The sequence below is a fragment of the Leucopleurus acutus genome (genome assembly GCF_964270905.1).
Source record: "Leucopleurus acutus genome assembly, chromosome: 2".
Classification (NCBI taxonomy): domain Eukaryota; kingdom Metazoa; phylum Chordata; class Mammalia; order Artiodactyla; family Delphinidae; genus Leucopleurus; species Leucopleurus acutus.
The window spans coordinates 95,620,107-95,632,615 of NC_139143.1; the positions used below are offsets into that span (position 1 = coordinate 95,620,107).

The window sequence follows — 12,509 nt, forward strand, 5'->3', positions numbered from 1 at the left end:
ACCTACTCATGATCTGAGAGCCTCGATAGCAGAAAAGAAAACTGGTAGATCATGAAAACACTGGAGTATAGATCTATGCTATTTATCCTTCATATTATTGTTATATTTTTAAAAAATTGGCTCCCAGGTGTCCAAAACTGGTTTCATTATATTGCTTAGTTTCATGACACCTCTCATGACAGTGTCACCATTGGCTCTTATACTGGCTCAAACATTGTTGACTCATACAAAAATTCAGATTTCTGTCTTCTCTTGAGAAATTGAAGAATCCTCCAAAAGATTGGTTCTATTTCACTGCAAGGCAGAAATTAGTGGCTACTTATTCTGTCCCTGTTCATACCAATCTCTGTTGTCTCCTGATAAGAGAAGTTGAAGTGTGTCACTGGACTTGACCCGTTATTCTAATCAAGTGGAAAGTAAACTATTCTCTTGTGTCCACTTCACCGATTTACATTACCTGCCTGTCAGCATTTGAGTTTGAGAACCCTGCTCTGGGAGGAAACTCCTGTGCCATCCCTAATAACTACTACCATTCACTGAGCCCTTACTTATAGGCAAAGCACTGAACTAACAGTTCTTCACACATTATCTCTATGCATATAAAACCCTATGAGGTAAGATCAAGTGTTACCTCCATTTTACAGGTGTGGAAACTGAAGCTCAAAGAGCTAAATAACTGCCCAAGATGATAAAACTTCTAATTTTTGACACTGGCATTCAAACTTTGGCCTGCCTGAGTCCATAGCTGGGCCTTTTTTGTTTGTTTAACATCTTTATTGGAGTATAATTGCTTTACAATGGTGAGTTAGTTTCTGCTTTATAACAAAGTGAATCAGTTATACATATGTTACTGGGCCTTTTTAACTTTACATTACACAGCTTTTCTAACCACTAATCTTATAACAATAGAATTACTGCTGTCCTTCAGTGTTTCTTCCTCATACTCAGTCCACATGGGGCTGAATTCCAGAAAGAGGGCCTGAGTGCCACCCTGCCCTCGCCAGGGCCCATGGTGGACACCCACTCTGTGCCAGTGTCAGAGGGAGTTGTTGCTTTGCTGGATCTGAGAGCTATAGCTCTGCTGGACGGGAGGATGGGAGATGCTGGGGTCACTGTGACTCTGGGGCAGCTGCCCATTAATCACTGTTCCTGGTTTTGTGTGTGTTTAGCTGGGCTATCCCAGTGTTGTCCCAGGGTCATACCTGGGGAAGAGCATATAAAGGGGCTCGAGATCTAGACCTGCAGCTCTCAGACCACGGAGATGGGGAAGCTGTTGCTTTGGGTTGGTGAGTTTGGTGGGTCCCAGCCCCACAATGTCTCTTAGTTCAGGAGGTGCCAGGCTTCATAAGCTCATTGTCTCGCTGGTTCCTGGGAAGTATTCTGTGACTCGGGGCCCTGGATTAGGTAGAGGTAGGACAGGACACAGTGAAGGGCCAGAGGGGCCCAGGGAGGAGAGATCAGAGCAGTGGTGGTGCCCTGGCTGCACATTAAATATTTTTATGCCTGGCTTCCACCTCAGACCAGTTCATTCAGAATCTCTGGGGGAGGAGCCAGGATATCACTACTTTTAAATTAGCATCCAGGGTTGAGAACCATTGACCTAGAGCTTTTGCTGGGACTTCTAAATGTCATGGTTGTCCCTGTGCAAAGCATGTGTGTATACGTATGGTGTTTACTGAAGTGGAAAGGAGATTAGATCGATCTGGCTTCACCTGCTCAGTGCAGAGAAGAGGAAAGAGGGAAGGGTGTGTGTGTCTCCATTTGCTTGAGTTGGTGGGTGTACTCAGAACTGGAGGGTGTGCTGGGGTGTGTCACTCCGGGTGTGCCTGTGAATCTGCGTGTGATTCCTCCTTTGTGTCCTGCAGGGCTGGTTCTTGTGCTGAAACACCACAATGGTAAGGACCCTGTGTGGTCCTCTCCAGAGCCAGGGAGAGTCCACCTGAGAAGTGCTCCATGTCTAGCGCTCTTGCAGCCCCGCCCTGCCCTGGCTCCGTGTCAGGGATCGCTGACCCAATGCAGTTCAGCAGAGGATTTTCAGTCACCTGCTGTTTGGCTCACTCTCTGTGCCAGGATCCAGACTCGAGGATCCATTCTGAACAGGGTTTCACAAGGCATTCTTCCCCCCGCCCCCGGGGACCCCAGCACTGGGGGAGGGACCTGCCTTCAGTGTAGCTCTGGGGTGTGAGTGGGGGGGTGTTACTGTGGCCTTGCCTCTTGAGCTGTGTCCACGCTGCTCTGTGGAAGCTGAGCTCCATCCCCACCTTGGTTTCTGCCAACAAATGCCTGCTCTCCCCTGCCAGGTGCTGCCCACAAACTGGTGTGTTATTTCACCAACTGGGCATTTAGTCGGCCCAGCCCTGCTTCGATCCTGCCCCGGGACCTGGACCCCTTTCTCTGCACCCACCTGGTATTTGCCTTTGCCTCAATGAACAACAATCAGATTGTTCCCAAGGATCCCCAGGATGAGAAAATCCTCTACCCAGAGTTCAACCAGCTCAAGGAGAGGTGTGTTCCCTTTGGATGTGGGGTTGTATTTTACAAATGGAAGAGAGTTAATCCTTTTCTGCTGTGAGTCGTCAACTTTCCTCTGATTCTTGTGTCCTAACCTCCTGTCCAGGGCTCTCCGGAGCTTCCCTGCCTTGGGAGCTCCCCACTGACCAGCACTCTCAGCTCGTTCTTGCCTCCTTGCCTTCGTGGCTGCTGTGGCCCCTGCTTGGAATGCCCTCCTCTCTCTTCTCTGCCTGGCATCCCCCAACTCACCCTTCAAGCCCCGTGTTGAGGATTCTGTGTGTTAATGCTGTTCAAGCGCTTCAGAGAGGGCTGTGCATCACAAATGCTTCACAAATGCTAGTGTTTCTGTTACCATCTATCACCTGCAAATGAGTCCCCCAAGGGAAGGGCCAGTGTCTGTGATATCTTTGTTCCCCAGTGGCTGGGTCAGTGCCCGGCAGAGAGCTGGTGCTCAGTACTCCCTCCCCAGGACTCCTGGGCTCTCCTGTCCAGGGGGTGGTCTGTCACTGCATGCATGGTTATAGAAGGGTGGGGAGAATCCATGTCACTAGATTACAAGCTCTGGAGAGGAGAGCGGGGAGCTTATCCTCTGTTCACTGTTGTATCTCAAGCACCTAAAGCAGTCAGTGGCAAATAATAATTGTTCAATAAACGTTTGTTGACTAAGAAAGTGAGTGAAGAGAAATTTTAGGAGGCTTTTTCTTTTCCTTTTTATGGGACTGTCATGGGAGCGGGCAGTTTGGGGGCCTTTGGGCAGCCTTGGCGTTCCTGGGTGTGATGACTTTTGTGTGGGCTAGTTGTTCTCCCTCTTTTCCTTCTTCCCTTCTTGGGTTCTACTGGGCTCTGCTCTTTTCTTCCTTAGGTTCCCCCACCCGTCTCCCCCCTTCCATTCCTGTCCTCCCATCCCCCCAACTTCCCACAGTCCCCAAATGAATGAATGAGAATCCAGCTCACAGACTCTGTCCTGCATCACAGGAACAGGGAGCTGAAGACACTGCTGTCCATCGGGGGTTGGAACTTCGGCACATCGAGGTGAGACTGTGCTGTCAGGTCTTCTCTCTGGGGTGGGGGCGGTGTATGGGGGAGAAGCAGGCAGGCCAGAGGTGAGGACAGAGTGGAGAGCCAGCTGGGCTGTGGGGAGACATGCTAGTACTCCCCCGAGTCCTGACCTGGCCCTGGAGTCCAGGGTCCCCCGACCTCTCCTCCATGGTGAGTGAGGGGAGACAAGGCAGGTCCAGGAGGTGGTGGGAAAGGGGCTGGGGGGGGAAATGAGGGGAAATGGGGTGCTCACAGTTGTCCCCTCAATGCTTCAGAAGAGGCAGGGCTTTTGCCTCAGAGAGGGGAGGAGTCTCGTTTAGGACATGGATAAACCCCAAGCCTCCCAGGGCCTGGGTTTCCTCGCTTTATAAATGGAGCCAGTGGTATCAACCTGAAAGGATGGGAGGAAAGAAAGTGATAGAAACCAGATGCGCAGCTGAGCACCTGGGCACATGGTCTGTGTCCAGTGCATGGTGGCTACTCTTCGTTACCCTCCACTAGGCAGTGTGGAGGTGACAAACTGCCTTCATGTTCTCTGAAGAAACTTTTCCCCTATTTCATGGCTGAGGCCAAGGGTAGAGAGTTGCCTCCCTTCCTGCCTTAGAGGAAGGAGCTGTAGGAGAGGGGCACCTGGAGGCCTGAGAGTGGGGGACTGTGAGGAAGCACCTGGCACAGAACCCAGGAGCAATGCAGGGAGGATGCAGGGAGCTGGGTGAGAACTGGCTCTGCCTGACCCCAGGCCTCGCCTCTCCCTGGGCCACGACTTCTTGAACATTCGCTGTGTACAAACGCTGGCCAGAGGCTTTGCATGCATTATCTCATGGTTACTTGGGAGAGGCTTACAAAGTGGCTGTTTACATTCTAAATTTGCAGAGAAAAGCAGGAATGCGAGCTTAAGAAACGTACCATATTTCACACAGGTGACCATGAGAGATGGCCCAGCTATGGGTGGAAACCAGATAATGGAACTAGGCCTGCCTAAGTCTGAATCTGGTTAATTTTCTAATCATTGCACTCAGGACTAGTCCCAAATTGCTTAACGTTCAACTCCGATAAGTACCAAGTTTTCCAATAGTGTCTTCACTGTGGAAGAGAAAGCACTAGAAAAAAAAAAACAAAAACAATCAAACAGCCAAAGAACAAAAGAGCAAAGAGTACAGAACTCCTAGTCTGAGCATGGCCCTCCTGTGCCACGTTAGCTCAGAGGTCTTTCTGGAAATGCTGGCCCTTAGCTCATGTTCCCTCCACTAATCTGTTCAGGCAGAGAAAGTCAGTGCCAGACCAGGGTGTCAGGACTGAGCTGTTACCCACGAGGAAACAGCAGAGGGACAGTGCGTGGCTAGGGGCGGACCATGTTTTCAGAGGCCAAGCTGGCCTGAGCCTGCTCTCCACCCCAGGCTGTGTGCTTGTTTCCATCTGGCAGGGGAAGTTGTGGTTTGCAAATCCTCCCTGGAGCCTGAAGTCCCCATTCCTGGGTATTGGAGCCCTGTGCTGGGAGGGGCTTTAAGAAGCTCTAAGAGTTTCAAAGACCTGCCTTCCTTTCCTCAGTCACATCCACTGTGCCCTCCATGGGGTGCGAACCAAGGGGTCTTGTAAGGGAGGCTGAGGTTGTGCAGAAAACACTCCTGGCGTCACCTCTGGTCTCCCTGCAGGTTCACCACGATGCTGTCCACATTCGCCAACCGGCAGAAGTTTGTCACTTCAGTGATAGCCCTCCTGCGGACACATGGCTTTGATGGTCTGGACCTCTTCTTCTTGTACCCTGGACTCAGAGGCAGCCCCAGGCATGACCGCTGGACCTTCGTCTTCTTACTTGAAGTAAGGCCAGCCTGGCAGCTCCCGAATCCAGAAATGATTCTACTTTGATCATATCTGGGCTCAGGGCACAGGGGAAGCCTAAGGCCGGGGACAAGGGCAAGACAGCGGTAACAGAAGGTTGTTTGGTGCCATCACCTGCAGGTGTTGGACAAAGAGCTGCCTAGCAAGGGCCCTATGGCGGCTCTTTCTCTCTGTCACATCCGGGCCTTGGCCCAGCCCTCCAGCCTGAGTGATGCCTTCTCTGTGCAGCTCTTGGACTCCCGCAGGTGGGCTGTCTGAACTCTGCTCCTGGGCCTGCTGCCAGCCTTCTGTTCAATGACTTACCACATTGGCTCACGTCCGCCTTTCTCACGAGCCGGTGGGCAGGGCCCGTGTCGGACTCTCCTGGCTCAAGGGGCTCCGTAAATAAAGGTTCTTGGATGAGTCTTGTTTTCCCAGACTCTGCTTTGTCTGGTTCTCACGTCTGCCTCTCTTTCTTCCCAGGAGCTCCTGCTTGCTTTCAGGAAGGAGGCGCAGCTCACCATGCGTCCAAGGCTGCTGCTGTCCGCTGCTGTCTCTGGGGATCCCCGTGTCATCCAAAAAGCGTATGATGTGCACCTCTTGGGAAGGTGAGTGGGTGCTGCGTTGGTGGGCAGGACATTGGAGGGAAGGAGACATCTCAAGCTCAGAACCCCTGTCCTTGAGCTTTTCAAGTTCCTGCCCGGCTGTAAGTGCACCTTTGGGAGGTGGGCTGATCAGGAGCATAGGTGGGGACAAGGGTTATTCCATTATATTCTGGGCTTTCCTTAGGAGATCAGAGGGAGGTGATGTAGTACCAGTCCACACCACAGCATCCTCTTGGGTAGAGATCTGTATCGCCTATCGCTGGGTCTCTAGGAGAAGAATCCAGGAGTCTGGCCTCTGCTGTCCCAGAGTCCCCTTTGACATACAGTGTGTGCCAAATGGCTGGTATCATAGAGATGGATTAATTACCAACTACTGCCACTGAAACAAAAATACGAATGCCCAGTCAGGCCCAGTTTTCAGAGCACAGGTCTTCATGCAAAAGTTACAAAATCAGACAAAGAGAGCTCCTAACTTTCTGGACAGCTCTGGACTAATTTTCTCAAAGCTCAAGAATTGGGTATTTACAGATGTGATAACTGAGGTAGAGGCAGAACACAAGAAATCACATGCAATTTTTGCATGTGATTACACTTAAGGAGAGTGGTTCCATGGTGGCAGGAAAGGTGAGAGACATGGTGGGGCACAATTGGCTAGTGTTGGTCTTACAGCCAGGCAGGGTTGAGTGAGACCACCTTCACCTAGCTGGGTCACCTTAGACAAATTAGATAACGGTCTGAGTTTCAATTTCTTCATTTTAAAATGGAGACAATTGTAGTACTTAGGGCATTGGACAGATTAAAATTAAATTAGATAATCCATGTTAACCTGGACACCTGTGACCTGGTAGGGCTCAATTACACTTTGTCATTTGGAAAGCTTTCTGGAAGAGATAGGTTTCAATGGTTCCTATAATGGTAGAAGGACAGAAGCTTTTTCATGCTGTGGGTCAGAACTGCTTACACATGACGATTTATGCAGACCTCTGTTGCACTTGTATCAGCCTGAATGCCTTTGTTTTCTGTTCTGACCCCTGCTCACTCCCTTGGTTACTCTCAGCATGGCATAGGTCCTGATGTACCGCTGTCCCTAACCAGCTGTGTGTTCCAGGGGCAGCCTCTCAAGTGGAGGGCACAGCTTGGGCCGTCCCCACAGGCAGAAATGGCAGGGAAGTTGGGTGCCCAATTTACAGCTAGTTAGCTAGTCATCGCTGTAATGATCGGACTTGAAAATCTAGCTAGCACGATCTTCATATCTCCTCTTCCTGCCCCTTACAGACTACTGGATTTCATCAGCGTCTTGTCTTATGACTTACATGGAAGCTGGGAAAAGTTCACAGGACACAATAGCCCGCTGTTCTCTGTGCCCAAGGACCCCAAATCTTCGGTAAGAAAGAGAAAGCTCTCATGTGGCCCAGAAATCTGTCCCTGAGTCAGGCCATTGGCTCCTGGTAAGAAGGAGGGGTTTGTGTTCTTCCTGCCTGCAGGCATATGCCATGAACTACTGGCGAAAGCTTGGGGCAGCACCTGAGAAGCTCCTTATGGGGCTCCCCACCTATGGACGTACTTTTCGCCTCCTCAAAGCCTCTGAGAATGAGTTGTGGGCAGAAGCTGTGGGACCGGCATCTCCAGGGAAGTACACCAAGCAAGCTGGCTTCTTGGCTTATTATGAGGTGACAGGAATGGGGAGCTCTGTCTATTAGTTAGGGCTCTCACACCCCAGCCCAGGGCAAGAGCAAGGACAGGGAGAAAGGCAAGAGTGAGGGCTGGAGACAGGACAAGGAGGTGGTTTCCTGGGGCAAGGGAAACCCACTCTCTGGGATATTCTCTGTTTCTTCTGGGGAAGTTATTTGAGTCCTTTGTTAGGGGTGAGGGACTAGGTGGAGTCTGAATGGAGCGGGACAGATAATTTTACCCCTTAGAAGAATCTTAAAAGATATTTAAGTCAATCCTGACTTAATATATGGCCTAAACATAATTAAAATTTGCTATATATATATATATATATATATGTCCTCTCACTCTCCCTGATTTCCAGATACCCCTCACCCAGCTTCAATCAATAACCACTCATGGCCAATCTTGTTTCTTCCCTGCTCCCTGAATCGCTCCCTCCCACTACCAGATAATTTTGAAGTAATTCAAGGCATCTCCCATCACAGATTCTTTCTCCTCTACCCTAATTCCACTCCCTAATCCCCATCTCAGCAAAGCTTACTGTTGACTGAAGGAAAGAGACATGGACCCAAGGGATGTGAAACAAAAGAGAAGACAGTAAGGGGCACTGAGTGGGTGGCTATATTACCTGGGAATGTCTTATGGCACAGGTGGATTTTGAGCAGATCTTTGAAGCACAGGTAGAGTCCTGATGGGCAGGAATGACAAGATGGGAAGGACCTCCTAGGCAGAGAACAGCAGGCACATAGACACAGGTGTGTAGGGGCGCCAGGGGGTGAGCTGTGTCTTTATCTGAGGTAGTAGTGGAGGTGCTGGTGTCTCTCCAATCTCTATTCTGTGCTGGCTGCCTGGAGATGTTTTCCTGCTAGTCCAATGAAGCATGGTTATGAGTGATAACATAGTTGAAGGAGTGTTCTTGAAAGACATTATGGGTCAAAGAAATTTTGGTAGACTAAACCTTTAATTAAAAAAACAAAAACAAACCTTACACATTAACTTCTGCAGCCCAACTTGAACACATCTACGTCTTTGCAGTCTATGGTCTCCAGCTCAGGGATGGGTACCCAGTCCACACTCAATGCTTCTTTGATTGTAATAACCTAGTTCTCCCTACCTTCAAGACCTTTATATTTATTATAGATTCGAAAGTTAGTTTGATAACTACCTAGATGGGGTAGTTTATGTTGGTTTTAATGAACAGAGGAAATACTTGTTCATGAAAATTCTTTGTAAAAGATACAGGTTTGGTCCAGAGTCAAGTCTGTTACTGTAGTAGTTTGGTATTGACATTATTTACCAAACCCTGGTTTGGTTACTTAAGGATGTCATCCACTCCTTGGTTCTCTCTCTGTTTATCCATCGCGGATGTCAGAGGAAGGAATGTGCAGTAGTAGGAATTTTGCAGAATAGAGAGAAGGTCCCTTGTGAGTGGCTTCCCCGCCCCCTCTTTGGTCTGCCTTCTTCTCACTCCCTGGTGGGGGATTCTTGGGTTCTTTATCCTTGCTGGCGCTTCCCTCCGTGGCACAGAACTGACCTGGTGATCTTGGCAGATCTGCTCCTTCATCTGGAGAGCGAAGAAGCGCTGGATTGATGATCAGTATGTCCCATATGCCTACAAGGGGAAGGAGTGGGTTGGCTATGATGATGCCGTCAGCTTCAGTTACAAGGTGAGACCTTGTTCCTTTCTTGCTCCAGCATAGAGTTTCCCTCTGCTTCCATGAGGCCTTTGTCTGTACAGTGTGTGAGTGTATGTGTGTGTGTACCTATAAAACTGGCAGGTTAACTTGTTAGCCTGTAAGTAGAAAAAAATCTCAGAATCTTCAGTTTCAAACTTAACAATTATGGGGTTCATTCTTATTTTACATTTGGGGGAAGTAAAGCCCAGAAGGAGCCAACTGATTTGGACTTGGAGCTGTTTGGATGTGACAGATTGTATCTTTTCCATCAGCCTTACAGAAAACACTCATAAAGTAATAATAAAACCTGGATTCAAGGCTAAACATCCTCCTTTTAGTTATATCTGAAGTTTAAAAAATCATGTATAAAAGCCTTTATTTTCTTATATGTGTAAAGGGTACAATATTATCTGCTCTACTCCTCCTTTCTAGCATCGCTACGGTATAAGGTATGTTGATGTGATTTTTAAAAAATAAAGCAATAGCTATCATTTAATCTGATGATAGTGGTGATTAGCAGGCTGGGGAGCCAGACAGTGTTTAACATGTATGAACATTTACTATGTGCAAAGCATTGCTCCAAATATTTTACATGTAGGAATTTAAAAATTGTTTTTCAAATCGTGGCAAATTATATACAACATAAAAGTCACCATTTTACCCATTTTGTTACAGTTCAGTAGCATTAAGTACATTCACATTGTTGTGTAACTATCACCCTTATCCATCTCAGAACTTTCTTGTCTTCCCAACTGAAACTCCACACCCGTTAAACAACTGCCCATTCCTCCCTCACGCAGCTCCTGCTAATCCCAGCTCTACCTTTCATCTCTATGAATTTAACTACTCTAAGTACCTCTATGAGTGGAATCATAGTATTTGTCTTTTTGTAACTGGCTTATTTCATTTACCATAATGTCTTCCAATTCCATCCATGTTGTAACATGTGCGTGTAGGAGTTCTTTGGATCCTAAAAATGTTGGAAATGTTATTATCCATTTTTTTTTACACATGAGGCAACTAAGACACATAGCTTTATGTAACTTTTTCAAGATCCCATAGCTAATAAGCAGGAGAGGCTAGATTCAGATCCAGACTACATGCCTAACCATCCTGCCATATTGCCTTCTGAGAGCCCATCTGTTTTTGCCATTGTACCTAGTACAGTGGGTTGACTGACTACTGCTTTTTCAGGCATTTTTCATAATGAGAGAGCATTTTGGGGGGGCCATGGTATGGACATTGGACCTGGATGACGTCAAGGGCACTTTCTGTGGAACTGGCCCTTTCCCCCTTGTCTACACATTGAATAATCTCCTGGTGAAGGCTGGTGAGTAGCTATGACCTGGAAACTGGGGTTGGCTGTTGCACACCGAGCTACTGGTGCATGCTTTCTGTTAGATCTAAAGGCTTTGGTGAGGCAACATGACACTGAAAGAGGAGAATAAACTTTGATGCCACGCTAGTCTGCTTTCTAATCTTGGTTTGAGTGCATGCTCTATTTGACCTCTGTGAGCTTTGTTTTCCCCATCTACAAAATGGGAGTAGTCCTTACACTCAGGACATTATACAAACTAAATGAGATATGGAATGAAAACTTGCTGGCTCATAGTGAACACAATATATGTTAGTTTATTTCTCTATTTCTTTTTCCTGTTTTCATGGGACAAGAGCCAGAAAAGGAAATTAGGTTTCTTTTTGATATCTCTTTGATAGTAGAGACTGCCTTGGCAGTTAGGAGATGGAACCTGGCATGCTAGAGCTGCAACAATCTTGGAGGTGGTCTATAACCCTCATTTTGTGAGGAGACTAGGGCTCAGAAAGATAATACAGCCAGTCAGGGGTAGAAATGGGACTCCAACCCAATTCTTTACAGCATGCTGTCTAGAGCAGCTTCCTGGCCCTCAGCCTTGTTCCTGGTGCCTCCCAGGATGGGGGGACACAAAAGGGTTCCCCTTGAGGATTCCACAAGTAAGAAATAGGCTTTGGGGGCAAGGTCTTACTCAAGGTGCAAAGGTCAAATCAAGGGCTTAAGCATAGGGAACTGGCAGACTCATCCTTGGGGTTACTCACTGGAAATGTAACAGACCCACTGAGTGCCCATGGGTCCCTGGGATCATGTTAACATGATGAGGTAGGGGAGCAGGGCTTCCGTGTGTTGAGATTTTGTCTATGTCCTCAAGTGGGTGCATTAGGAAATCCTCCAATTCTGGTTTGGGAGCAGGTACTTCAGCCCTGGAGTGGGTCTAGTCCTGCCAGTAATAGGATGGGAAGGAAGGGGTAGGAATCTCAATCTTTTCTGATGATTTCCTCTAGAGTTCAGCTCAACTCCTCCACCAAAATTTTGGCTCTCAACTGCTGTGAATTCTTCAAGAATTGGCCCAGAAAGGCTGACTGTGATCAAGGATTTGACCACTGATTTGGGGATCTTGCCCCCAGGAGGGGAGGCTGTGGCCACCGAGACCCATAGAAAGTCTGAAACTATGACCACAGTCCCCAGAGGTGGGCTTGTGACCCCTACAAGGGAAACTGTGTCCTTTGGAAAATACCCCCTAGCTCCAGAATGGAAGACTGAAACCCCTGGAGAGGAGACCATGACCCCTGTGGGCCACCAGGCTGTGACCCCTGGAGGGATAACTGTGGCTCCTATGCAGCTTCAGACTGGAGAGAAAACCATGCCCCCAAGAAGGAAGGCTGAAGCCCCTGAGAAGATGATCATCCCCTCAGGAAAGATGACAGTCACCCCTGCTGGGCAGACTGAGACTCTTGAGAAGAGAATTTGACTTCTGAGGTGGACCCTGAACCCCTGGTGTGTTACTTTGGTCTTCACACAGAAGCTGAAAACTGGATGCTACTCTCTGGTCCTGTCATCTCGCCCCCAGGACACACCTCTCTTGCTTTTGACAAGCCCTTTGTTCCCACTGATGGAATCATTCCTCTGATGACTCAGTAACCCTTCCAGTGAGTCCTCTCTCTCTAAAGAAAGAAAATCCAGAAAACTCTGCTGTGGACCGAGGATCCTAAGATCTGTTGTTGGCAGAAACTGGGGAAAGTCCTTGCCTTTTCTTCTAGGTCCCCTGACCAAAGCTGCCTGTGCCCAGCCATTCATAAACCATTCTTGGGGCAAAGCAGGCCCCAGGCCACACTGAGTTAATCTCTCTTCTGTTGAATAAACTGGAAGCATAAG

At 48.3% G+C, this 12,509-nt stretch overlaps 1 protein-coding gene across 1 annotated transcript; it reads left to right on the forward strand.

Moving 5' to 3' along the window:
* Positions 1 to 1,261: 1,261 nt before the first annotated feature.
* OVGP1 (oviductal glycoprotein 1) lies at positions 1,262 to 12,275 on the forward strand (the record flags this gene model as incomplete). The annotated part of the gene is made up of 12 exons (XM_082858873.1): positions 1,262 to 1,286; positions 1,866 to 1,895; positions 2,301 to 2,505; positions 3,487 to 3,543; positions 5,202 to 5,367; positions 5,851 to 5,975; positions 7,248 to 7,356; positions 7,457 to 7,642; positions 9,197 to 9,313; positions 10,517 to 10,652; positions 11,639 to 12,100; positions 12,205 to 12,275. 12 exons carry the CDS (start codon positions 1,262 to 1,264, stop codon positions 12,273 to 12,275), a joined length of 1,689 nt encoding a protein of 562 aa, XP_082714999.1.
* Positions 12,276 to 12,509: the final 234 nt, after the last annotated feature.